The sequence below is a fragment of the Manacus vitellinus genome, unplaced genomic scaffold, assembly GCF_001715985.3.
Source record: "Manacus vitellinus isolate BGI_N305 unplaced genomic scaffold, ASM171598v3 scaffold_0_pilon, whole genome shotgun sequence".
NCBI classification, from domain to species: Eukaryota; Metazoa; Chordata; class Aves; order Passeriformes; family Pipridae; genus Manacus; species Manacus vitellinus.
Genome location: NW_021938789.1, coordinates 42,700,363 through 42,727,402, shown reverse-complemented (window position 1 = coordinate 42,727,402; position 27,040 = coordinate 42,700,363). Strand labels below are relative to the sequence as shown.

At 41.2% G+C, this 27,040-nt stretch overlaps 1 protein-coding gene across 1 annotated transcript in view; it reads right to left on the bottom strand.

Annotated features, from left to right (window-relative positions):
• Positions 1 to 4,270: 4,270 nt before the first annotated feature.
• LEF1 (lymphoid enhancer binding factor 1) overlaps positions 4,271 to 27,040 on the bottom strand; it is a gene marked incomplete at its 5' end in the record, with an annotated part of 69,490 nt that continues 46,720 nt past the window's right edge. Inside the window, 5 exons of the mRNA XM_029959491.1 lie at positions 4,271 to 5,393; positions 18,304 to 18,352; positions 21,996 to 22,103; positions 24,714 to 24,876; positions 25,598 to 25,720. Of these exons, the coding sequence (XP_029815351.1) occupies positions 5,314 to 5,393; positions 18,304 to 18,352; positions 21,996 to 22,103; positions 24,714 to 24,876; positions 25,598 to 25,720 (523 nt within the window). The remainder of the gene's footprint in view (positions 5,394 to 18,303; positions 18,353 to 21,995; positions 22,104 to 24,713; positions 24,877 to 25,597; positions 25,721 to 27,040) is intronic.

Here is a 27,040-nt window from a genome sequence, read left to right as displayed (position 1 = left end):
ACCACTCATGGCTAAATTTGTTGAGGGATATTAGATTAAGGTGTTTTGATTGTGAACTCTTTCAGGATATTGTAATAAAAAGTTGAGTAGAGTTTGAACTTTCAGGTTTTTACAGGAAAAAAGCAGTGGCCACTCTGCTGTATGATTTGCTTGCAAATACGGTTACTGCCTATCTGCTTTAGGATTGGGTGGAGTGAAAGAAGTTGCCGATGATGTTAGTCATGACAAAATGAAACATTTCAGAGGAGAAGAGTAAGAAGGAAAAATAGTTCAGGGTAGCAAAAGCAGCAGCTGGAATGTAAGAATCTTGTCCATCTCAGGCTTTGGAACTTAATCTTAGTCAAGAGATGTTGTGCTGTGTACTGTCTCCTCTTTCGTTACCCAGCACTTTGCTTTCACAGGCACATACTGAGAAAAACTAACTCTTCTATGGCATTTTGCTTTGTTGAGATTGGAGTCTTCAGTTCTGTGGCTTATTCTCTCTGTCCTAAAAGACAGAGATGGTCCTAGCTCAGCCCAACAGATAACCTGTAGGATTTTTTTAGCCACTTTTCTTAGCTGTAGGAAATTAGTACAAATTCAAAGAGTTTCCTCTCAAAATAAGTGTCTTGACCACCAGTAAGTTGTGGAGTATGTTATTTTTCTTATTCTGATGCAGATTTTATTATGTCATAGTTACCTTTTCTCAGCACAGTCCACAGGACAGACCAGTTCTTGGGTGAGTTGCTCTTTTAGTGTGAAAACAGATGGAAATTTTTCTCCTAGCTTTGCTGGTTCATGCTGGTTTTCTGTAACTGACAGGGATGAACAAACCTGTCACTTACTTATATGTGTTGGGTTTCTGGAAAGTGCCATGGGTGAGTTTATCAAAATGTGTTTTGTAGAACACCATTCACAGGAAGAAAACCTTCGTATCCCAGATGAGGTACGCAGTAACTATTACCTCAGCCAAGCAGACTGCTGTGACTCAGTGAAGGAGGAGTGTGCCAGCCAGAGAGAAGGCTTCATTTAAAACCTGTGGCCTGAAGGTATGAGGATTTACCTGGGAGAGCAGTGTTTTACTCCTTGCTTCGACCTGGCCAAAAGCTGGTGATTAACAGGTTCATTTCCCATATTTCTGGCAGATGTGTTTCTTTTCCTGGGGCTGCAGATGCCTGCTTGCTTGCTTTCTAAAGCTGATTTTTGTATCTGCGAGGAGGCTGTGAGGGTAAATTCATACATAAACCTAGAGTTTCTCTTCCTGGAAAAATGAATACATTCAAGCACACTTTCTAGGTTTTTGGTTTCATCTCACAATGTGTTTACAGCCGACCATTTTCCTGTTAACAGCTGCTCTACTTTTGGCTAACTTCCGTTTTAGCCTAGTAGTTTTTCACTGATTTAGGAGAAATGTGTTCATGGCTGACAGGCTTCTGGCTATTTGTGGAGTCACTTCTTTCCCCTCTAATGTTCTACTTTGAGTTAGGCCTCTCCAGGAGAGGTTTCCTGGGATGTTAGTGCCCTTGCGAATGAAAGGAACAAACTGCAGTTGCCTTATGGCAGAAGTTACCAGGCATTTCTTAGTGTCTGCAGTGTCCTTCATTGTTTGCCAGTCTTGCTTTTAGCCTCATTAGCTGCCATGTAGATCAGAGCAGGAGGCCACCATGAAAGAGAATTGTTGCTTCAAAGCCTTATGCACTGTAGTGGTTTCAAAGGAGTGCAGACAATCGATTGCTCCACAGCCGGGAGCAAGGATTGGGTCCTTAAGGTCCCACATTTGCTGCCATTGAGCTATCACTTGTACAACTAACTTACTGCCTGTTCTGTTAGCTAATCCAAAGCAGAAACAAATAGAAGATAATTCTGTAGAGGTGGTGAGTCCCTATAAGCTCAACTAGTGAATTTGTCATCACTTGCTGTGTAAGAAGCCAGAGTTAGCCTGAAGCATTGTTCTTTTTTGTAACAGAGGGGAAATGACTCTGGTCTACATGATCCAGAAGCCTGAGGAGCCACATCATCCTGTGATGTTGGCCTGATGAGCTGTAAATAATCCTGGCTCAACCCCACTGTTCTGTGTCTTTGCTGTGTTTTCAGTGAGAGGAGGGGGAAGGCCGCGTGTTTCCCAGATAATGGGATATCTCTGTGTTTATGAACTAGACTACCTGTTCCATGGTCAGTGCAAGAACTGCTTTTAGTGCATGCAAAGAACGAAGTGTAGGGGGAGAGAGTGGTTTGTGAATGCTTGTACACAAGTGTCTGGATAATTAACTCAGCTGCTAGGTAGGAGCATTTAAATCCTTAAAGATGTTTTCTGTGGGAAATACAGAGTAATCATCTCCTCAGGCACTCAAAAGAGACATGGTTAGATTCTCACTTCTGCCTAAATTGCACATCAGGAATTTAGGTGTTGATTTTGAGTCTCACCTGAAATAATTTATTCCATATCACAAGAATTTAAACCTAGTCTTACTCCAGGGTTACACCATCATCAGTAGACCATGTTTCCTAGTTCATTTGTCTCCACTGACAAGCTGGTGCAGTACAGTGAGGGCCCATGTCAGGTTGCTCTTTTGGTCCCACAGGAACAAATTCTGATTAGCAGTGGAAGCCAGGAGTGGACACTGACCCAAGTTACAGAGGGTATTCCGGGATAGCGTGGTTACTGTTTCAGGTGCTCACATGGCAGCATCCCAAGCCTTACATATTAGTTAACCTACAAGTTATTGCATATTACTTAACATACTAGTTGCTGTATGTGAAGGGTCTTTGATCTATGAATGAGCCCAACACATGGTGCTTGTTCACGGTATGTTAACAGCAGAGATGTTATTTTTAGCTCCTGAATTCTTTTTTACTATTAGAGCTGAAAGACCTTTCGTCCTTAAGACAGGCAACTGTTCACAACATAGTGTATTTGGGACAATGTGTTACATAAGGCTGACACCTCTATTTGGAACATTTTTTTTTTTCAGAAAGGGTAAATAGCTTTTTAAGTAGCCATAAAAAATCTAAATAAAGTAGTCATGTTTTATAAAGTTTTAAAAAGTACTGTTGTCTTTGGAACATGTAATTTACAGATCTCACTGCAGTAATCCTTGATTTAGAACAATTACTGCACTAAGTACTTGCCTTTTTTCCTCCTTTAAAAACAAAACCAAACCCCAGCCCAAAAGCCAGACAGGTTTCCAGCAAAGGCTGGGATAATTGACTGAAAAGGAAACATAGCCAAGTCTTGCAAAACTCCAGTATACAGTTGCTGTTCTCTCAGAGATATTTTCTCCTGCCATCTGAGAACCTTGTAACTTGTTTTTCTTTTTTGTTTTTAATATAATCACTAGTTGCTAGAAATATATTGCAAAAACTGATATGCTCGTCACAGCCTTACAAATGGGTTTGTGTGCAGGACATGCTGGTTTAAGAGGAAGCTGTTTTATAATGTTTTTAATTATTAAATGTCTTATGCAACAGAGTTTAAGGGTCATTTACAAACAATTCAATTCCAAAGCTTCCTTAGGCAGTAAGTCACCTATGTCATTTCTTGTAGCTCAAGCTTGACTCAGTCCAGTCTCACACCAAACAAGATTTGGGAGCAGGAATAAAGGGAATGGTGATTCAGTGTACAGTTCATAATATTTCTTTGGCAGGGTGCTCACAGATCATTGGACTAGTTTATCTGTGAATACAGTGGGTTTTTTTGTTTGAAGTCCTTTAACAGAAGTGAGGCAGCTGTGCTGCTTCTGTGGCAGGAAATCTCATGGGCCCCACTGGCAGTAGGCAGGCCATGCCGACTCTCTGGATCTGACACCATAAAACCAGGCCCTCCACTGCTGATTCTGCAGCCAGCTTCAGTCCTTGACTGTAGTCTCCTACCTCTTGTGTGGGCATGGGATGTATCCAGAAACAAAGGAATCCATATTCCTAATCATCAGCTTAAAAGCACTGCTGTGTTTACTAAATTTTGCTAGGAAACTAAAGATAGAAGTAGGGATCCTTGGTACTTCCACTTAGGCCAAAGATAACTGAGCAGCACAAGGAATTATTGAGCCTGCTCATTCCTTATTCCTGGTATGGAACCGAGACTTCTCACTTTCCGAAGAAAAAGTAACTTTCCAAAATCACTTCAGATGATCAAACAGCTGAACAGACTCACTGCATTTCCTAGAAGAGAAGACCAAGCCAAAAGTTTTTAGCCTTAGAAGTGACTGTGCCTTCCTGGGCTTGCTTCTACCTTTGAGGGGATTCTAGTACAAGCCATTCTCATTTTTTAAAGCCAGTTTTAAAGACAATTGACTTTAGTTTTATTACAAAGCTTTTATTAAAAAACAAATGCTCAGCACATAAACTGGAATGACAAAAAAAAATTGGTTGACAGTATTTTTGGCAAAGGCTGTGCCTTACTATTTTAAAAAATGGGTACATCAATGCTTATTTCAACAACTGGCATAAAATCCCACTAACAGGCTAACAAAAACAGATACAAATACAGAACAATTGAAGTAATAATTCAAGTGCTGGGCTTTTTACAAGGAGAAGGGAAATGGGTGAGAAGGAGAACTCACTGCAGTCAGATTTGCTGGATGTATTGCTTATGTTTACAGAGTAGATGATGCAAGACTAACATGTCTACTGACCAGCTGACTGTTGTTACATTTATTTAGTTCTATAGGACACTATTATATAGACTGAGAGGCCACTATTTGTTACAAATAGTTTAACAAAACAGCCACCTTTTTTTCCATACAGGTTTTTCCTCTGGCAGAAAAAAAAAAAAAAAAGAAAAAAAAAAAGAAAAACTCCTTTTATTTAAAAAGTATTTCAGATTTCTGACACTTGTTTAAAAGCTCATACCTAGTAAAATATACACCAAAGAAATTACAAACTAAAAGTTAAAATATAAAAGCATTCAAGTTTCTTAAAAAAAGCTAAAACCAAAATTGATCCTGTCGCACCATTAAATAAAAAGAAGGTTGAGCGCATTATCCTGGTCCAGGCAAATTCCATTCCTCGATGTGCTGTATGGGGCAGCTGTGGTCTACATTATTCTGTTGGCTGAAGCAGGTGGAGACAGCCATGCTACTTTGTTTGCTGACTCTATATGGACACAGATGAGACAGGGGCTTACGAGTGCAAGGCAGAGGTGAAGACAAAAGCTGCTCTGCTGACCCAGGAGCTCATTTGCTCTATTTATATCGGGGCTGGACCTCGTGATAGTGAAGGATTTTGGCAGTGATTGTCTTTATGATTCAGTGTCTCTAGCAGTGACATCAGGGTGAATGACATCCTGGACAGACTCCTTGGGGGTGGTCTGTGCGGATGAAGGACACACCTAGGGTTTTAACAAGCTTCCATCTCCAGAAGGGGTCCTGGTGTCGCCGCCTTTGCTTTGCAAGTTGAGAAAGCATTTCTTTTCCCACCTACAGGGAAGAGGAGAGAGAGAAAGAGAGTTATAAGGACTATATGAAGCCTTTTTTTAAAAAAAAAAAAAATCCATCAAAGAAGCTGGTGGTGGTTCACTGTAAGTCTATGACACAACTGTAGTAGTGGAATGTGCATTTGCATTGTCAGAGTTAAATGCAGAATTAATTGCTACTTGCTTTTGCCTGAAGTTTGCAAGTATATTTACAGAGAGTACTTTGGATTGTAAAGAGATGTCAACACCAACTAGAAAGAGGGGTTTTAAGCATCCAACATGTTACAGAAGTACTTCCCTTTCACAGTGGATTTCATTTAACTGCAACATTTGACCCAGATATCCGTTGCAAAGCTAGACATCCTCAGGCTTTGGTACTGCAGTGGTTGAGGTCAATTAAACCTCTACTTCAGTCTCAAGCTCTACTCCCTGCAGAAATAAAAAACCACTGTTTTCTGTAAGCAGTTTGGTAGAGGAATGTGGGCGAGGCTTGTGTGAACACTAACTCTACCATCCACTCTCATGACTGGGGAGGATTTGTTCTGCTCTTCAGTGGGGTAGTGAACATCTTCCAGCTGTGTAAGAACCATGGGCCTCTTACCTAGCAGTGAAGTTCAGTAGGATCTTGGAAGAATTTATGTTCTTAGAGCACATGAAAAGTATGAGCCCAGTAGGTATTGCTCATCCAGTGAGGAACCGTTGTTCATCACTAGGCCTCTGGGTTACTTCAGCTGACTTATGCAATTGCTAACTCAACCATCACCCTGCCCTTCTGACCCAGACAACTGGGTTATAACAGGGCCTCCACCCAAAAACTGTCTAACAAGTCAGACATTTTTCCACAGATGGGCATGTGCTCTGCAGTAACAGTTTCATGGTTATTGGTATCTCAAAAAATCTGTGTTAACCTCTGTGTCTCCATGTACTTATCAAGTAGAAGGCTCAGTGAGCAGAGCTTTTGAGAATGACAAAAATTTGCACAAGGATGCAATTCAGTGGAGAAGGTAAATGAATTTTCATCAGAAAAAACACAAAAGGCTGTCACATAAAGATACACTGCCAGCACCTTGAATCACGCGAGGCATGACAGAACAAGTTTATGAAGAAATGGTTTAAACCACAAGTCAAACTTCAGTTAGACTAGTCATAATAGATAGACTGCTTGAGCCTGCAAGAGCTACAAGCTGAATTAGTCAGCAAATTTTACATTATATTACATTACATTGCAGCAGTATTTAAACCAGGGCCATTTATAACTGAGCACCCACCTCCCATCTGCTGCAGCTTCTGTTGTAAGCCTTCACAACACAAAGTGTTTCACTCATACTTGTCTGAGTACAGCTCCTGAATAAGGAGTTACACTGCCTAACGTACTCCAGGGTAGAAAGCCTCTAAAACTGATTTTATACTGTTTTATTTTAATCAGCATAAGCTGAGGCCTAAAATCTTACTAAACAAGTTGACTATTTGTCAGGGGTCCCCCACATGGCCATTGTTATAGTGGAAAGGAAAGCTGAGGACACTGAAGTTTAGCTGCAGACTAAGGTAGAAAAGACAAGCAAAAATTTATATCAATCTGTTCTGTATAGCTTAAATTTGATGCAGACTCTCTCCTATCCCAAATACTGCCATCCCTGATACATGATGAGTAATTTTCACCTGCTGCTGGTAGCCACAGAAAGACACTTAAAGCCACTGAGGCATCTTAAACAGCACAGCTAAAAGTCCACTGGCAAACCAGCAGTTTCAACAGAGGTGGTCTGTATTGACTAATTCAGTTCCTATTTCCTCATAAAACCAGCCCATGTCCCAACTAAAAAAAGCCTTCTGAGCTTCCTGCCTTTTTTTTTTATTTTTTATAAAGTAGCACAGTGCTCCATAACACGTGCGGATCAAAGAGCAACGAAGGGCTCTACCTTTCCAAGGAGCACGAAAGAGAAGCCAAGCAAACAGCAAAGAAACACTGGGGAGAGCACCCTGCAGCTTTATATTTATTTTGTGCCTTTTCATCCCGGATTTTCAAAGGTTTGGTCCAGGTTGCTCTTCCTGGGAAGGTTTTCCTCTCAGTCTTACATGAAAACATTCAGCTTCCTGTTGAGGAATGGCCTTGAGGCGCCAGGCCAGTAGTTCACAGCAGTCTGATACAAGTGCTGTGATTCAGAGCTACTCCCCATTAGCAGCCAGGAATGTCTACTTCACTGAAGGAAATGAAATGCTCTTCTGTTGAGATGGTTCCCTGCCTCCTCCCCCCTTCCCTTACCAGCAAGCTGTCTTTGAAGTCAGGAGGTTAAAATAACGACCGTGGCCTTGCTCTGGCCCTCAGCTTTTTCTAACAGCGGCCATCGTTTCTTTCTCAATCCAGAGGCAGCTTTTGCAGTGCCTGCCTCCTTTCCATAGCCCCTCTCAGCACCTAACTATGCCCTGCTCCGCTGGAGAGGCTGCAGACACTGCTGTGATTGGGGAAGGGGACAGGCATAGTGAAGCCCCACATACTTTTATTTCCAAGGGAATAACGCAGCACAGCAAATTACACAGTAGCTATCCTGAAAACATCATCTAGAACCCAGCCTTCCCCCAGCTGCACATTAAGGGTACATACTGGAAACTGCTCCTACTGCTGATAAACCAAATAATACCTAAAAAATACGAGTGATGATGGTGTTGCCTTACAGATATAAAACAGGTCAAATCAGGATTCTTTTCAAGAAACCACAGGCATGTGCTAAGGAGACTGAAGACTTCCCACATCTAAGGCTTCACTGGGGGGCTGCAGCTGAAGTCTCGCCAAGCAAGGCATGCCCTAGCAAAGCCCAATCCACAAGTGAAGTCGGCGCAAATCAAAGACTGCAATTACAGCTCCCTGGCTGTGGTTAGGCTTCAAAGAAAGTGCTGCAAGTCACATTTTACATATGTGAAGTCTTGAGCCTGAGCCACAATAGGAGGCACTGTCTGTGCCATTTGCAGTGTACATCTGACTACGGGAGGAAAGAGGAAAAAAAACACAAACCACCACCTCGAGAAAGAAACAGAAATAAGATTCAAGAATAATGCAGTGTAAAAAGAAAAGCCTTGCTCCTGAAGTGATAAAACTGTAATTTAGGAATCACTACAGTAAAACTAAAGTCTCCTAGCAAACCTGGGCTCAACAGCTGAGGGCAAAAGCATCACAGGAGGATCAGAAGTTTTCCCTATGCTTCAGAATGAGATGGATTGAAGGGTGGGTCTGCAAAGGTCTTGTGCTCCTCCTCTAGACTTTTAACTCATCTCAGCTTTTCTAGAACAAGGGAGAGGATTATGCAGCTTCATTCAGGCTAATCGGAAAAGGTTATGGAAGAAAGTCAAGAGTGTTTGGGTCAGTCCAGGAGTAAGTACGGAGTAAAAGAGGTAGGTAATTCTTCACAGAAAGCAACAGAAAGTAAGTATTTTAAACGAGGTGCTTTTTTTCTACACCATTCTCCACCATGGGTTGTTTTCATACAGTTGTAATAACAGAAGAGACTACATATAACGATAGTTATATGTATTTAAAAAAAACCCAAGAAACCAAAAACAACGTTAAACAAAAAGTTCAGCTCCAAACCTGGCTTTTAATCCAGCACTTCAAACGAAATGGCAAACTCAGGGACCCAGAAGCTGAAACTGCCATTTTCTTTTTAAGTCCAAACGGAACATGTTTGACTTACTGCCAGGGTTTTTTCAATACTCCAAAAACTTGGGTATGCAAAACCAGGTCATTATTTATCAGAGAGGTTCACAGTGTTTGTGAAGTCCCTCTGTATTTTCTTTAACAGCAAAGCTGGAGAGGCTTTCGGGCACAAGCAGATAGATGCCAGCACTGCAGTCTGCTCCTCTTCCTGCCCAGCTGTGCCATGGTTTGTGGGTTTATCCCAAACCAGATCCTTGAAATGTTCTGGGCAAACAAAAACAAACACTCCACAATCTTTGTTGTTTCTAAACAAAAAAAGTACCTCCCAACAAAACCCCAGTCATTTTAGTAATCCGATTTGCTGCAGGGTCCTACAGACTGTTACAGAACAGGGATGGAAAGACCTACAGGAGACAGGAAAAAGCCCTCTCTGCAAGAGATGGATACCAGCAGGCAGCAGAGGGAACTTTTTAAACTGCCTTTGTTGCCAAGAAATGACATAAAATTGTACCCTAAAACTGTAACAGCTGCTGCCATGTTGAAACTACGTGAGTATTAAGTTTTTCTTGATCTTTCCAACCCCCTCCATCCCCCTTGCTACTGTCAGCCTCAACCCAGGCTGGTAACTGTGAATGGAAACTCCAGAAGCAAATTATTCACTGATAGTTTAATTGCCCTGGAGTAACTACACCTGAAAATACCTCTCCACTAACTACAGGTGAAGTCTGGAGTCCTGACTTCTCTCCTTTCATTCTGACCTAAGCTAGATGTGCTAAGTGAGCACCAGGAATATTCCTCCCCTCACCTCCCCAAGTCAGAGACCTGTTCCAGAGCAGATTAGTGCCAGCACGGAAAACACCCAGGTATTCTAAGGTTCCTGCTTTGTGCAGGCAACAGCAGTGATGCCAAGCATGTATGGCTCTTATCAAAGGCCCCCATGTAGGCAGCACAAAACTACAACCTCTATCACTGAGCTACAATCTTTAAAATGATCCTACTGGAAGACCCAGGACATGTTTTTCCTGTTGGGGGTGGGAGGGGACAGAGGCTCCATGTTTATAATAAAAAACAGATTGCCTCTAGACAGCTGTCTCTAGCAGCTTCTTAAAGAGGAATAATATACTTAAGGTGAGGAAGAGGGAGGAAGAAATAGGCTTGTCCCCTCTTTGTATCTTTATGGCATATAACGAATATCCAGAAGACCATTGTTTAAATTATTTCTTTTATAGACTGAGTTCTAGGGGCTCTGAAATTGCTACTTCAGTTTTCACCTGCTAACAGAAAAGACATGATGTATGGGTAAAGCAGTAAGTGAAAATTCTTTCAGAAGAAAGAAATAACACAGATAAAGTTTCCTTTAGAGATCATCTTTTCTGCCACAATTAAACACAGGTTAGAATTTAAAATGTACTTTGAAAGACAATCTCTACCGTTAAATCTTCTAATACATGGAATAATTTAAATAGTTGCTTTCATGAAACAAAAGGCAAGTCAGATGTAACCTGAATATCTTCTTGAGCTTCCATCAATTCTTCTACACGCAGCCATCCACAGAGCAACACTACCAGTGAAAGACAGCAGTACACAGAAACCACTACAGAATTCAAACACATCAACTTCACTTTGATGCAATTAAGTCATCTCAGCAGAAAATCTCTACTGGTCTGAAATATACAAGCTTCCTGTTGTGTATCTCAAAACACACACACATGGGAAGAAACCCAACTATTCATCAAAATGTAGTCTCGCCTAGTGTGTGCATCTGCCTTGATATCATAAAATTAAATCTATGTAGTTATTTTGGCAATCACATTTTATCTCATGCAATTTCAGGTATCCCTGAGATGAAAGATAGAAGGCTCTCAAAACTCTGGAGTTTAATTCTTATGCTACTTAATATTAACGAGGAAGCAGGAATCTTACTTTTGCAAAGAGGAAGCAACTTCAGAAATATTGTCTCCCTGCTCAGTTAAGCCTCTTTAGTTCTCTTAACCCCTGATCCCACTCTACTGATGCCTGTGGCAAGAACACTAATTCAGAGATGGTCCTTGGTACCATTTCCCTCAGTTGCATCTAACCCTGCTCACACACTACAGTCCAGTGCCAAAGACATCTTAACTGCACAAGTGCTTCCAACATTTGCTCCTACCACTGGGAGGAAGAGCCAAAAGCCGGTGTCCTGGAAGCTCTGACTAAAGTCTCACTGACTGCCAGGCTCACGTTTAACTGGCCAGACAGTGGTGCTTCAGCTGGCTGTGCTGTGAGCTTCTTTCCTTGTGCAGCTCTCCAATTTGCACGCTTTCAAACTTTAAATACTGTTTATATGGTACAATCTCAACAAGCAGGTAAAGGGTCAGAGATTTAAAAAAAGACTTGCATAAAAAGTCTTAAAGTAGAGCATTAAGGAACTAACTGGTATGAGAACCTTTCTCTATTAGCAGTGATTTGTGCAACATCACACTTAAGGCTCTTTTGTTTTGTTCTGTTCTATTGGTTGGTTTTGTCTTCAGGATGGCTGGTTTTGCATTCACGTATATCAGAAAACCTCTTCAATCTAATCATAATCTCTAAAATCAGAGGCAGAGGGAAACAAAACTTAGTGCTAGGGTGTGCTAAGGTTCACTAAGCTTTGACAGAATTGAATTTGAATACAATTTTGATGAAATTAGAGGACAGATTTCACCTAAGCTTAGTCTCCAGAAATAAATGGGAAAGACTTTGACGGTGTCATAACAACTTGCTTTCTAGCTGTTCAGGAATAGAGTCAATGCCTCATTTTGAAATTTTTCATGTAAATTCACTAAAAACATGAAAATGCAATACAGACCTGAGCAGAACAGTAAAATAGCGAAGTTTTCTTCCAATTGGACATGAAGCCACAGTTCAAAATCTTACGTTTTATTTATGAAACAGTTTGTTTCCACAGAGTTTTTCTCATGACCTTAGAATTCTCAGTCTGGTGCTGAGTTTATTAAATCCACCAAAATACACCGTTTTTATCCAGAGAAGAATGGTGCACCAGGCGTCAACTCCCTGTCCCCACCCTATCCCACAGGAAGAGTCAGAACAATAGTTGTCCCACTGCTCCTTCATTCTAGCCCAAGCCGCCTACCGCTAACACCTCCGAAGTGAAACAATATGGGGTTTTTTAATCACTTGTGAATGTGGCTGAGTTCAAACTTGATTAGGCATCTCTAATTTCCCAGTAACATCTGCAACTTGAGCACCTCTGACAAGATAAACAGATTTCAGACATTTGACTGCTGAATTACCTATTTTTTTCATTTGTCAGTGTCAATTTAAAATAATGAAATGCTGAAAATCAGCATTGTAGCTGACCATGCTACACCTCTATTTTGCAAAAATACTTCAAAATTTTTCTTGTTTCTCTAATCCCATATCTACGCTGATTGTCTAGTTGAAAGTGTTCTGCTGGTTTTTATTTATAAACCTTATGCTTTGCTCCTACCCTCACCTACCCTTACCCCTCCCATAGGCTCTGATTGCACCCAAAATAGCTTTTATACACTTCCTTCCTTCCTTCCTCTCCTCCTGCACTTCACAAGGAACCTCTGCCAGGCTGGTAAACAGGGACCTGGGTCTGCTTTGCCGCACCTCTCCCAGCAGGTGTCAGTGCCCCCCTGTACCTGCCACCTTAATGGGCAGCAGCTTCTCTTAGGGTTTGCTCTTGTTTTCCTTGATGTCAGAGAGCCTGAGAGGAGGGTTTCTCCAAGATCAATATCAGGTCAGAACTAAGTCGCTGTAGGGGACACACAGGAGGGAAGGGATGCCATCCAGAGGGACCTTGACAGGCTTGAGAAGTGGGCCTGTGTGAACCTCATGAAGGTCAACAAGGACAAGTGCCAAGGTCCTGTACCTGAGTCAGGGCAATCCCAAGCACAAATACAGGCTGAACGGAGAATGGATTGAGACCAGCCCTGAGGAGAAGGACTTGTGGATGTCGATGGATGAGAAGGTCGACATGACCCAACAATGTGCACTCACGGCCTAGAAGGCCAACTGAGTCCTGGGCTGCATCAAAAGCAGCCTGACCAGCAGGTCGAGGAAGAAGATTCTGCCCCTCTACTCTGCTCTGGTGAGACTCCCCCTGCAGTGCTGCATCCAGCTCTGGGGACTTCCAACATAAGAAGGACATGGACCTGTTGGAGTGAGTCCAGAGCAGGGCACGAAGATGCTCAGAGGGCTGGAGCACCTCTCCTGTGAAGACAGGCTGAGAGACTTGTGATTGTTAAGCTTGGAGAAGGTTCCAGTGAGACCTTCTAGTACCTAAAGGGGGCCTACAGGGAAGATGGAAAGGGACTTTTTACAAGGACATATAGTGATCGGACAAGGGGGAATGGCTTTAAACTGACAGAAGGTAAGATATTAGGAAAAAAATTCTTTACTGTGAGGGTTCTGAGGCAATGGAACAAGTTGCCCAGAGAGGCTGTGGATCCCCCATCTCTGGAAGTGTTCAAGGCCAGGTTGAATGAGGCTTTGAGCAACCTGGTCTAGTGGAAGGTGTCCTGGCCCATGGCAGAGGGCTTGGAAATAGATGATCTTTAAGGTCCTTCCAAGCCAAACCACTCTTCAATTCTATGATCTGTCTGAGGGCTATACTCCTACTCCTTGGAAATTTCTATGCCTATTTGAAATAATATAAATGTTTCAAGCCTGCAAATTTTTTTCTTTTCATTCTGTCCCTCTTGCCTGTGCTGAAGGCCACTATTTTTAGGCAAAACTGGGAACAGGGAAACATGGGTCACAGAGGAAACAATTTTAAAGTAAATCAGGACATGTCTCTGCACCACCATGACCACACAAATTCTCACATTCACTAACTTCTGTGCAAGTCCTCCAGGCTCTGTTTAAAGCTTCTGAGCAGTCAAGAGCTATGGAAAGGGCTAGAGCATTTGTTTCACTTTTAACTACTCCAGCAGCAATTTCAAGAGCACTGGTCAAGGCAGGTTTGAAAACACATGCCTCAGAAATCAAGGTACCACATCCTCTTTGCATCTCCTTTCTAGGATGCTGGCTAGAAACCCATGGTCAGCCATGATCACAGTATTCAGATGCTTCTTTTCCACAGTATTCTGGCCATATATTGGTCCACCTTATAGTTTGCTTTCAGAGCCTCACTCCATTTTATTTCTAAGTAATAAGGAAAACATAATCCAGTCAGAAATTGTTACAACACTACCCAAAAATCACTTCTGCACTGAAATTTGGCTCCAATTTCCATGTAGGAAGTTTGAAATGTTAAGATAATTTGTTGTTTAAAGTTAAACAGTCTTAATCTGATTCTTTTAAGTTCTTCTGATTGTAAATCGGTATTAGTCAAGTTTTCTTATTTTTGGAAGCTTTGCTAATGTAGATGCTAATTGTCATGGAATTTTGCAAGCCACAAATATACTTCTCACAGGTTTTCAAATGTCTATTAACCTTCTCTATCACTCTTTTTAGCCCTTGAAGATAAGCCAAAACACGATGTTAAATTACGTAGTTTCCCAATTGCATCCTGCCACATGTTGAATAATGTGCCTTTTACAATTACCACACAGAGCAAGTCATAGGAAGTTAAGTATTTCCATGCTGCAGATCAGGAGGAATTTTTGTTAGTGCCATTCTATTTCCTTGCTGATTTCTAAATACTCATGAGATGCTAAAAATTGCCTTTTTTTAGCTTCCAAAAGTCAAACTGAATAGAAAATTAGGAATTTCCACTTCCAGCACAGAATTGCTCCTATTTTCAAATCCTCTAGAATGTTGAGCTTAAAGTAAAAAGAAAACACTCACCTTTCAAGAAGGTGCTCAACAGGTCATCTCTACATTGTCCTTAGTCTTAGCTTTCCTCATTTCCCCTTCCCTCCTGTCCCCTCCTAAATTTATTTTTAGCATTATCAGGTCTTATTCCACTCTTGGTTGATTTCAAAAGAAGAGAATAAATAAGAGTTATTTCTTTAACAAATCAAAGTTATTTCAAACGTTGTGTTGGACCACGTCAACTGCAAACAAAATCCTTCCTGGGACAGTTCCAAAACTCTTACAGAATGGTGACATGCTTTGAAGCACCCCAGGATAATATAGCAAAGACTGGTGCACAGGGTCACGGTATTCCTAAAGCACTCTAAACTGTTTTACAAAATGGCCATTCAGCATGTTGGAGATCACAGAACTCAGTTAAATCCTAAGCAGTGAAGCCATAAGATGCCTGCTGCTTTATGTAACCCTTGGAAAACGGGCAACTTAATGCTACCACCTTGACTTTACCACTCAAATCATGTCCAAGGCAAAAAGCAGGTTAGAGGTCCACCTTAAAAATCACTTATGTGCTGAAGGGTTCATGGACAAAAATAAAAAAAAAAAAAACACACCCAAAACTTTCACAGTATCTTAAATCATTTCTGTTTGCATGTCTCTTCCGTTACTTTCCTCTGAACATCCCACCACACAACCCTCCCACCATTTCATCCTTCTCACTTACATCACCATAATTACAGCCCTGGCTGATCTCCTTTATGCTGATCTTGAGATTCTTTCTTTGGTCTTGCCACCTACTCATTTCTGATTCTTCTCAGATAACAGAACGCTTGTCTCCTTCCCAGACCTCCCACCCTCCTTCCCCCTCTTCCTTGCACCATCTGAAAGAGTAAGAAAGCTATTCCCAAACTTATTATCTCCATCCAGTAGAGACTACAACAGCTCTGCTGTGGGCCTAGTAAGATATTATGCTTGTGGGCAAAACATTCTTTGGATTAGGCTTGCAGAGGGCGAGAGTCTTAACCTTCAGAAGTTTACTTTGAAGTCTGGCTGATTCAGGTTCCCTAAATCATTCTGTGCATTTACTTCCAGCAAGAGCACATCTGTACATCTCCGGTGGAGATCATTCACTCGGCATGCAACATTTAGTGAGGCTGCCTTCATGTGCATATATGGAGTCAACAGCACACTCCCCTTCCGTGGAAGAAGATATATACTGTTCTCATACTCCATGTTATAAATTGCATGAGGACAGAGATGGGTATGCACACCATTAAAGGGCAGAAGGAAGGAAGGAAGGAAGGAAGGAAGGAAGGAAGTCAAAGGCAAAGAGAGAAAACCCCCACACTTATAACATTAATCCTCTATTATGGAAATTGCAAACAGAGAAACTTCAATAACATAGTTCAGCATAGACAAGGCGGTCATCCTTAGATCATCCAAGAAACCAAATATCCCCTGTATTTTAGCTGTCACTTGAACCTTAGTTGTATTCCAATCCCAATCAAGGGCTCTGCATCAATTCAGATAAAATTCTGAGTGTTTTGCTTACTGGTACTGTATTAAGATTAAAGGGAGAACTATTTACAACTATTATGGATCTGGGCAACTAAGCTGAAGTATAAAACTCAAGGTTAAAATACTTGGGTTTTTAGTAGGTATTATAGTAGGAAGAAAAAAGAGCATGCATTTCACCTTTTCACTTTACTTCAGCTTAAAAAAAAAACAAACCCAAAGTCTTAACCCAACCAAGTTTAGACTAACCAACATAATGGCATAACTTCAGAAGAGGCTCGAATCATGCTGAGTGATCGCTGACACACCGCACAGAGGAAACTGAACTTGGCTGAAAGTCCAAGCAGAGCAGAGGGCCAACAGGAGCCCGCTTTGCTGACCTCTCTTGAGTCCCACAGGGATCATGTGGCCAAATAAGGCAGAGGAAGAGAGGACAGAGAGCCTATTTCTAATATAGTACATAGGTGAGTTTAGCAAGTGTTATTTTTTTGCATGATTCCTGGAATTCTCAGAGATCTCCCAAGAGCAGTCTGGTTAATTAGTGTAGAACCAACTAGTATGTCATATGAATGCCATTCCTACTAGAAAAGATATCACACTGAGAGAAAGAGAAGGACCGGCCTTCCAACACAAACACTGAGAAATGAGGATCTCACTGTGGTACTGTGTGCACTCACAAGCAGACTAGATGGTGTTATTGCATGTGTGTAACCAGTCATTCCACCCTCAGTGCAGATGACGTGATATGAAGAGAGAAAACACATGCTGGAAATACAACCACAAAAAACCCCAACCTGCACCACACGTGAAATACCACTGTACAGCTGCGGAGAAATTCTTGACACAACTGAAATACAGTCCCATTTTCCTAGCAGATGTTTTGTTAGTATACAGGTGAATAATTGTTTTTAAAAAGTGTACCCAGCCAGCCAGCATCTTGTAGATGTCAACACATAAAATGTATTCCAAAGCCAGCATCTAACCTGCTCTTATGAACTGTGACAGTCTGCTGGCTGGGAGGGTTTGCACTGCTTAATAAACCCATCCCTGGGCTTCACTGGCAGACTTGCAGCGAGTCAGTGAGGTGTGGTCAATTTGAAAATATTACAGTTAAGCAGTGAAATGGTGAACATCTAATAGATAGCCGGTATAAAAACCATCAGTAGTCAAAGTAACATTAGCTTTGAGATATGATACTTCTGCAATTTTTGCTAAATTCACATTATTGCATAAAATTTATAAGAAAGCTTATTTTAAAATTCAGTTTTATCAGCAGGAAAGCTTTAGAGATGTTCTTACCATGCTTCAGATGTAGGCAGCTGTCATTCTGGGGCCTGTACCTGTAGAAGATTGTTTTCCTTTAACAAATTTCTCTTACAGAGTTTTTGCACATTCCAAATAAGTTTGATTGCTACAGTGTTACGTGGATTTTTTTATGTGTGTTTTTGGTTTTGTTGTTTGGTTTTTTATGGTTCTTATACCAGCCATTTTTGTTGGGGAAAACAGGGTGTTTCCTATACATATTTTACAGGTAAAGAGGAGACCTCACTGATGCTTTTAGCCAACTTACTAGGCAGCTGTTAGTGTACACAGAAATCTAAAATACAGTGATAAAATATACAGTGGCTACAAGAAGGTCAGTGTAAAGTTTCCAGTGTTCAATAATCCCACACAGTATTTGAGACATATTTAAATTTAAGGATGATACAACGCTGGTTGAGGAGAGAAGCAGAGGTAAAGCAGGACAGTGATTGCAGCAATGCATAAGTTCAGCCAAAGATGTTGATGCCGTCAGTGCTGCTGCTCAGAAAGGTGTAAGGGAAAGGAGGTACATACTGTGTGCATTTTCACAAGCTTGCATTCGAAGTGAAGTATCTTAAAACATCCATCAGAAGCAAGTGTTAGAGAAAAGCATGTAAAAATAAATAGCGCAAGCTATGGTTTCTAAAATATCCCTGAGGTGAATGGCAAGTAAGAGCTGGTCATGGCCTACCTGATGCTGATTCCTGCAACTTTTCTCTCTTCCTTTTCTTTTTCTTCCCCTGAAAAATAGGAAATTTTACCATACCATTACATGCACAACCTTTTTTTTTTGTCACTTAACCTCACAGCATAGAAGCAAAAGTCATCTGGACACTGAGAAAGTGGTTAGGAAAAAACCCAGTTATTTTCAGGGCAGCTAAAACCTTTTCTATCCCACTTCCAACTGGTTCAATGGTAACAAAGTTTGCTCTCGGCATTTATGGAGAAATATGCACATCAGCAATACATATTTTTTATATCCACATGGAATTACAATTTCTGGCAGTTTTTCAACTAATGCTGACAGCCGCAAGCATCTGAAAGACTTCTCACACTTAATAATCTGATGACATGTATGTTGATACCGTAATTTATGGCTCTTACAAGAACTCTTCACACATTCAGATACTTATGCTGTTCATACATGGTAACAGCAGACAGGGTGTTGAAAGTACCTAGGACGACCATGACTTGTCCCCAGGGTGCAAACCAGCCAACTAAAACTGTTCTGATAACACTTGTACCTTAACAAAAGCCAAGTCTTGTATGGCTGTGCCCAGAGAGCACACTGTACAATAACCAAACAGCTCCTGCTGTACAGCAGAGCACCCTTAACGTGCCTGAGGTGCAGGACACAAATGAACACCCAGCAGCTGTCTTTCCTGTAGAACACACTGGCACCAGCGTGCAGGGCCATCGCACCAACCCATACACTTAGCCCTCTCCTGCACCCCCAACTAGGGAAATGGCCAGAGCTCCTGCTTCACACACTCTTTTAGGAAACAAAAGGTCAGTTTAGACCCACAGTTTTGAACCTCAATCATCTTGCCTTACCCTAACTACCACTTTGATATTCCTCCATATGAGTTGTCATTATTGTCCTGTATTGTCAGACAAAGGGTTTTTTGTGTGTTTGAAGAAAACAGTCATCTCCATTGATATTTTAAAGAAGCCTTCAGTCAGGCTCTAACAGAATTGCTCTGGTAAATCTTAGTGCAGTTGCTGTGAGCAGGTCTGCAGCCTGCTGTCCATCCTCTGGCCCCCCACTCAGCGTGGCTGGCAGCTGTCAGTGTATGCCCCACCACACACAGCGGCCACAGACTGGAAGGGCTGAGGTGGTGGGACACCTCTTTCCATCAGCTAGCTCTGCAAGGTGACAGGATGGACAGCAGGTGATGTGAGAAACCATCCCAAACCACTGTAGTGCTCACTGATATACAGCAAGCAAGGGCTCCAAATACAGGCTACGGTGAAGCTATGGAAGATGGACTTCTCCATCTCCAGTCTGCTCTGAGAGTCTGGGCCTGCCTCACTCTTAAGCTCCTGTCCTTATTTATCCCAAGACTGGCAACAGGGCTGGGCAATGCCTGCCTAAGTCAGGACTCAGCCTAGAAGTTGGAAAGTACATTTCAAGGGTTCCAGGGAACTCACAGTGATATGCTTTATCACTCAGGCACCAAGGCAATACTTCTTTATGGAGGGAGGGAAGTGCATTAGTACAGATGTTAACATGGAAGAATCATGGGAGGAAAATTGGTTTTATTCTCAATGGCAGGCCAGAGACTTCAAGTGCTAAAACACTGAAAGCTGATCTGAGATCTATCTATGAGATAAAGGAAGTGAAGGAACAGAAGGCTGGGCTGAAAACTAGTTGTCAGCATTCACAGCTGAGATAGTTTCTGACAACTCCAGCACACACACATGCAATCACATTGTGAAAACACTGTGCTTCTCATGTCTACCACACAACTTTGCATGACTACTTTGGGTATCAGTAATAAAAACATAATAAAAAGATAATTTCAACCACTGAATAACAATGTTTAACATTTTCTTGACATTTCTAAAATCCTGAATAATCAGGCAAATCAAAATAGAAGAATGAAAATCAAACAGTATATATTTTTTACTTGTACTGTTTTGTGAAATACAGCCACATGAATCAGAAGAGTCGCCCCTAAGTCACTTTCAACTCTCAAAACACTGCAGTAATACCTGTGCTAAATTAATACAATTTCACTTTTTGACTGCTTAATTTAGAAAAACTGAAGAGGGAAAAAGAAAAAAAAAAGATGACGTATATTTGAAAAGGTTTCAGTGATAAACTGTGATCTACTATGACCACTGCCCCACCACCACTGCAAAATGTGTGCATTCCAGGAGAGGCAGAGAGGAAGGCTGCAAGAGGAAGCTAGCAGAGTTCTTCATTTTAGCATGCAGGACTGGAGTATGTCAGAGCTATACTTCCACACAGGATGTAGGTTGGAAGCACATCAAAGAGAGAACTCATACATGCCACCTTACACACTCCAAATGTCTATCAAGGCATTTAAGAAACTGCAGGTCCACTGCTTGGGCTGTATGGCAGCAGGCTGTGACAAAACACATCAGGTTCTCAAAGTCAGCCTGGCCAAGCATCACAGCACAATCTTGAAGGCTGATGTTCAGTAAGCATGAGCTGACAACACTCCGAAGTGGTCTCATTTTCCAGCAAGTAAATTCAAGACAACTGAAATCTTCTTGTTTCCAAGGAGTCTCTCACTAAGACCCGATTTGTTCCCAGCAGTAATTCAAGACAGCTCCGTTGACATGGTCTGGTTACCTGCATAAGTTCATGACAGCTTTTTTGGCTAGAAAAGATGACTGCCTAAATGGCAGAAACAAGCTGCTAGGGCTTACAGTTGTGTCTGTGCTTACAAAACTGGGCATGACTATTAGCAAGACAAAGGCATTTGCTTCAGAGACCATCACTTAGTTTCTGTGTCAATGCATTCTGTGCCAGTTTCTACAATTTCTGTTAACACTGTATATAGGTACCTCAACCTTTAATGTCCAAAGATGTCACTGAAGTAGAGAAAAATTGCTGTGCACCTAATACAGATGGAAAACAGAGCCAGAAATAGCACTTCCTATCACAGTAAATAACGGCCCAATGGAGGGACAGCAAGGATCCTCAGGTTAGGATCAGTTTCTCAGAACTGCAGCTTCTGAGTTTCATACCATCACATATGACTACAACGACAGCTCATTGTAGGCACAGTAGTATAACTGTGCAGTGCAAGCTGTGTGACATTTTATTAGCACTTGTTTGATATTTAATTATAAAACAAGAGTAACTGTAAGAAAACCTCACTGCACCAAATGGTCTAACAGCAGGATCTATTATCAAGTTTACTTACACAAATTTTGCAGCCTTTATTTCACAGATGGACCATTCTGAATTAGTTTCAGCTAAAGTTCAGTCTGCATTAAGACTCTCGGGCTTTCAGTTCTTTTGAAAGCAAGACGCCCCTTTTTTCTCAGGTCTAAATAAGATTTATGGATAACAAGTGACCAAATGGAAAATGATAGTAAAATCACACCTGTACAGCAGAACATAAGCTTCCAGACAGTACTGGCCATTGTTTTAGGAGAAAACTTCCCATGTTAATTTTTTCCCCTTGAAAACTGTGAACTTCATAAGGAGCATCTCAACAACAACAACAACAAAATAACAAGTTTTCTGGATGCTTGAAGTGCAAATAAAAGGTTTATGTTATATGTATGTTCACTGTCCCTTCATCCAGGACTTCCCCCAAGTTATAGAGAAAAAGAAAAAAATCATAAAAAAAGTTAGGAAAAGGAAGTTAATTTCAAAAAAAAGCCTCCAAGTGAGTGACTTACGTAGTTGTCTCTTGCAGACCAGCCTGGATAAAGCTGCATGTGTAGCTGCCTTTCTTTACGAGCTAGTTCATAATATTTCGCTTGTTCTTCACGGGAGAGAGCATGCCACTGCAAACAAAATAAACATAACATTAGACTAGGAATTAACTCATACCTAGGCAACAGATGACATGAGCAAGTGTTTTAGTGACTTTGATTCAGTCCTTCCCTACTGCAAAAATGAAATTCATTAGCAATTATAAGCACCTGTGTTTATTAACCAACTTCCAGGCATTTGTCAGCTCTGCAACTGCCAAATGCCTTGAGCAGACAAAAATCATTTATGGAAACAGGGCTCAAAAAATAATCTGCTCACAGAACCATGCTCTCTCAACACTACTTAAAAAAACCAACAACAAACAAACCCATACAAACCCCAACAAAAAAACCAACAACAAAACCCACCCTTTAGCTCCTGATAAAACAGAAAGGATTTGTGCTGCTTTTAAAAGTCAGTAATCTCCCCTTCATAGAAGGGTCTGCTGTTTTGGTTTTAAGGAGCAGCCAGACACAAGTTTTCAATGCCAACACAGAAGGCTTTCTGGGCACCAGCAGGCTCGTGTTCCAAGATCAACCTCTAAGTACCAAGCTTCAAGGTACCTGCTTTATGATTTCTTCTTTTCGTAACAGAAGAAAAGAAAATGGCAACGGCAAAAGTTTCTAAGATACAGAAATCACAGAACTGCACTCTTTCAAATTACATGAGTTGACCTTTGTAGCCAAGCAGGGATAAATTTCCTGCTTTTATGTACTAAAAACCCCCAACAAACCCCTCGCCCACCTACAAAAAAACCCTAAAAAAACCACCAAAAAATAACCCTTCTCCACCTGCACATTTGAAAAGGCACCACCTACATTGGTATCTAATAATTTTTTTCTTGTTGAAACACCTATCACAGACCTGAACCAAAAACAGTAAAGGTCTTTTATTTAGAATCAGGTTCCACTGCTGCAGCAGATGTCTCTTCTTGTCTTCTTGTTTGTCAACATGCATGGAGGAGTAGGGGGAGAAGAAGTTATTAAAAAAAAACCGACCAAAACCAGACAGACATGAAATCATTAAGACACTCAAGCAAGAATAATTTACAGAATTAGGATTTCAGATCAGATCACATTTGTATGATTTAATATGTTGTTTTGTTACACATCAGAGGATGTGAACTAAAGCACTTGTCTGCCTTAACTTGGCAAGTTCGATGTGTTACTGAGAGCACAGCAGTTCACCGGGTTTGCAACTCTCAAACCTCACATGCACATTCAAAAATTGGAAGGTATTGAACACTATGGTGTGGCATCAGAGAGCCCAGTGGCATGTAAAGTGTCAGCTCTTGAGAACAGAGGTAGTTCCTGTTCTGGGGTAGCACAGGGCAAAACACAAAACACGTGACAATCAATCTCAAAGCAATTATACTGGATAACTCATGCACTGTTCGCAGTACAGGAAAAGTAGAAATTCAGGTACTTTCATGGAGAAAGTAATTTGAAAAGAGGAGTATAAGCTGCAGAAAAAGTAGGCAATTGAGCCCCAAGGCTTGATTCATTACCAAAATGGAGATAAATAAGCCACTGCTCTCATTCAGGCCAAAAAAACAAGGCTGACATACTAAGGAACTAAGATCAATTACTGAGGGAGTGAGAATGAAAACATGGAAAAGGCAAGCACCAAGACGTCCTTTAAGGGGAGGTAACAAGAACAACAGAGGCAGAAGGCTGCAGAAACTGGGACAAGTACCAATAGATTTCTGCTCTGTTTGGAGGGGGAAGTCTTCAGACTGCAACATAAAAGGGGCAGTTAAGGTCATGTACTGATTTCCCACTTGAAAGCACAGGATTTTCAGAGAACTACAGTGCCTCTCAATACTGCCTTGGTCAGTGATCAAGAAGAGATGTTCACTGGGAATTTGAATAATCCCTGCTCAAACTCTGATTGATACAAAAGTCACCCCTTTTCTCATTTCTGGAAGTCAATTGCAAAATGGGCATTTACCTCTGCTGCCTTCCCTTGGAAGAATAACACCAACAGTGAACGTGAGATTTGTGACTGTGAGTTGGCCTGCATAGGTTTTTTTTGAGATGGAAAGTACAAAGTATGACTGCAATGCCACAGAAGCAAATGGCTCTCAGCAAAGCTCTGGTACATGTACTAGGATCATCAGTACTCGGCTGATGACTTTGGAGACATTCAAAACTTGACTGGACAGGTCCCGGAGCATCCTGATGTAACTGGACTTGCTTTGAGCAGATGTTGGATTACATGACCTCCATGGGTCCCACCCAACCTACATGACTTTACAATTGGACCCCATTATATTCACTTATGAGTTCCATCCCCAGTGGCATCCAGTGTTCATCTTTGAATGATCCCTTCCTGCTCTGATGGACACCAGCCTAAGGTGACTTGAATGCTCCTTCCATGTGTGAATGAGGATATTTCATGCCTGAGCTGCTGACACCATAACATGAGTGGAACAGACACCAATTGGATGATGTTGTTAATGCTGAAAAGAGAAATTCAAGATACAGCTTTTGTTTTTAGTTGCATATTTTATCTTCTGTAGCTAATTTGATAGTTGCACATTACTTATCACCTCAAGCAGAAAGTGAGCAATCACACCCAACTAAAGGGAAACACACAAATTAGCAGCACACATGAGTACACACAAACCCTCCCGTACATACCCTTCTGCCAAGAATCTGGTTGATAGCTGCACTTTCTTTCAGAGTACACTCTGCTACAACATTTGCTCTCATTTCTTTCATGTACAACATGAAAGCATTCAGAGGTTTCTTAATATGAGGTCTTTTTGGCTCTTGTTCTTTTCTCTGTTCGTGCTGAGGCTTCCTAAAACGTGGTGGGGGAAAGGGAAAGGAAGAAAAAAAAAGCATTAATTTACCTTTAGCCTAAAAAAGATCAATAGAAAATTACCAACCTGTGATTACAGTAGCACTTTAATAGTAAGAATGAGAATTTCAGTAGTCATGTCCCATCCACTTTCACATTTTTTCAGAGAATTGACTTAGTTTAATACTCAGAGAGGATGTCAGGTTGACCTTCTCTAGCAAGTAACATTTGATTGGTGAATCTGTTCCAAATTTATCACTTGTCTCAATTCTCTTTTTGAAAGGCTATCCATAGTACCCACAAAGACCACTGCCACAGGCAGGAGGACAGCTTCTCATCCACTTCTTTTTTAGGCCTTTTGCCTTTCAGTATCAAGCAGTGATGCTGTTCTTTACTAGTAAATTTTGCAAGTAAGAACTTTTCCAGCAGAAGTTTGTGAGTTCACATTCAAGCAACAGGTAGACAGATCCATGATTATGCCTGAATCAAGATGGTTGTTGCCAACAGCTTAAAAGTGCCGGACTGGAATGAAAAATGGCTTCATGTCTCATTACCCTTCCCAAACAGTAGCCCACAGTTCCCGTTTTAGTTCTAGGAGAAGAGTTAAAATTCAAAGAGGTCATGAAAGGCACTTTTTTTTTAACATATTTGACTCTTCTTCAGATAGAGTTAGTTCTCAAACATTTATAGATTAAGGGCTAATGCAGAAAGGCAGACTCACACATGCATTAGCTCACTGTCGTTGTGCAGATGTTCTTGTTTTACTTGAGGTGTTACAATAGCTGGGTGAGGGATTCCAGTTGTGTGAGGGCCTGGAGGACCAGGAATCATATGATGCGAAAACCTACAAGAGAAAACAAAGCAAGGTCTGTAACCCTACTGAAGACAGGCATCAAGCACGTAAGACAGCAGCAGGACGCTCCAAGAATACAAATGCTACAAAGCTCACAATGAAGATAACTCTTAAAGAGTGCATGAAAAATATTTGGCTAAGTTTTGTGCATTGTAGCCCATTTATTCAAGAAAAGCAAACAAACAAACAAATAAAATCAGTCAACATTTTGGTTGTAGAGAAGTTATTTTATTGACTTTCAGGCAAACAGTTTTAGCAATGCAAACAAGAAACACTTAATGTTTATACTGTTGCACTGACTAGCAATAAAAATACACATTTCTTAACCAAAAAAATATATTTCCACACCAAGATATAAACATTCTTAAAATATCCACCACCAGCCAATGCAAAGGAGGAAACTGCCATGCAGAAACAAATAAAATAAAGAAGAGTCTTTTCAAGAAGTCCCTGATGGCTCCCTAAGGAATCTCTTTAGTTTTCAAAGCCCTTAAGGTAAAAGATTTTAACATCACTTCACCTGAACCCACTATTTTTCCCTCAAAAGCTTAAAATAAACTTTGAAAATTCTGCATCCTGGATGCAGGATGGGAGCAGGGAGAGACTTTTGTCCTAATTAAAGCTTCCTTTCATTTGTACAGGAATGAAAATGGAAAATAAAACCGAAGTACCACTAATTGAATCATCCCACCCTACTAACCCGGGTCATTCTCAAGGACAGCTCAGACAGATGTCGAAGGTGCTGAGCATTGCAAGCTCAAGTGCAGCAGTAAACCTGCATGCTTCATTTTAAACTGCTGGAAAGTACCATTAACACAAAAAGCAAGCTCATACTCCCAAGTTTTGCTGAATGAGCGATGGTTAAGGAATGGTATCCAACCTCTCCTTTCACCATTCCCTAGTCCCCTTGCTCTTTTCCTTCATGCCACCAAAATAAAGGAAACACAAAGCCCTGAAACCGAACCATTTTATCATGGGGAAAGAATGGGTTTTCTTCCCAATCACCTTGACAGACACATACTTATCATTCCCCTGTAAAGAAGTGAAGGGACAGTGATAATCCAAAGGAGCCCACACAAAAAGAAGCAAGAGGACTCACCACTTATCAAGTGGCCTGTCTTAAATCCCTGTGCAAGAGGATGTGTCTTCTAAAAGTCACATGAAAAACCCCAAGAATAGTATATTCAAACCTTGTGTACACCAAGCACAGGATGCAGAAGCTGTCTTTAGAATGCAAAAGCAGAGCATAGGTGGTCTGGAGTGTGTCATGGCCAAGTCTCAATTAGCATTGCTTGTTTGCACTTAGACATA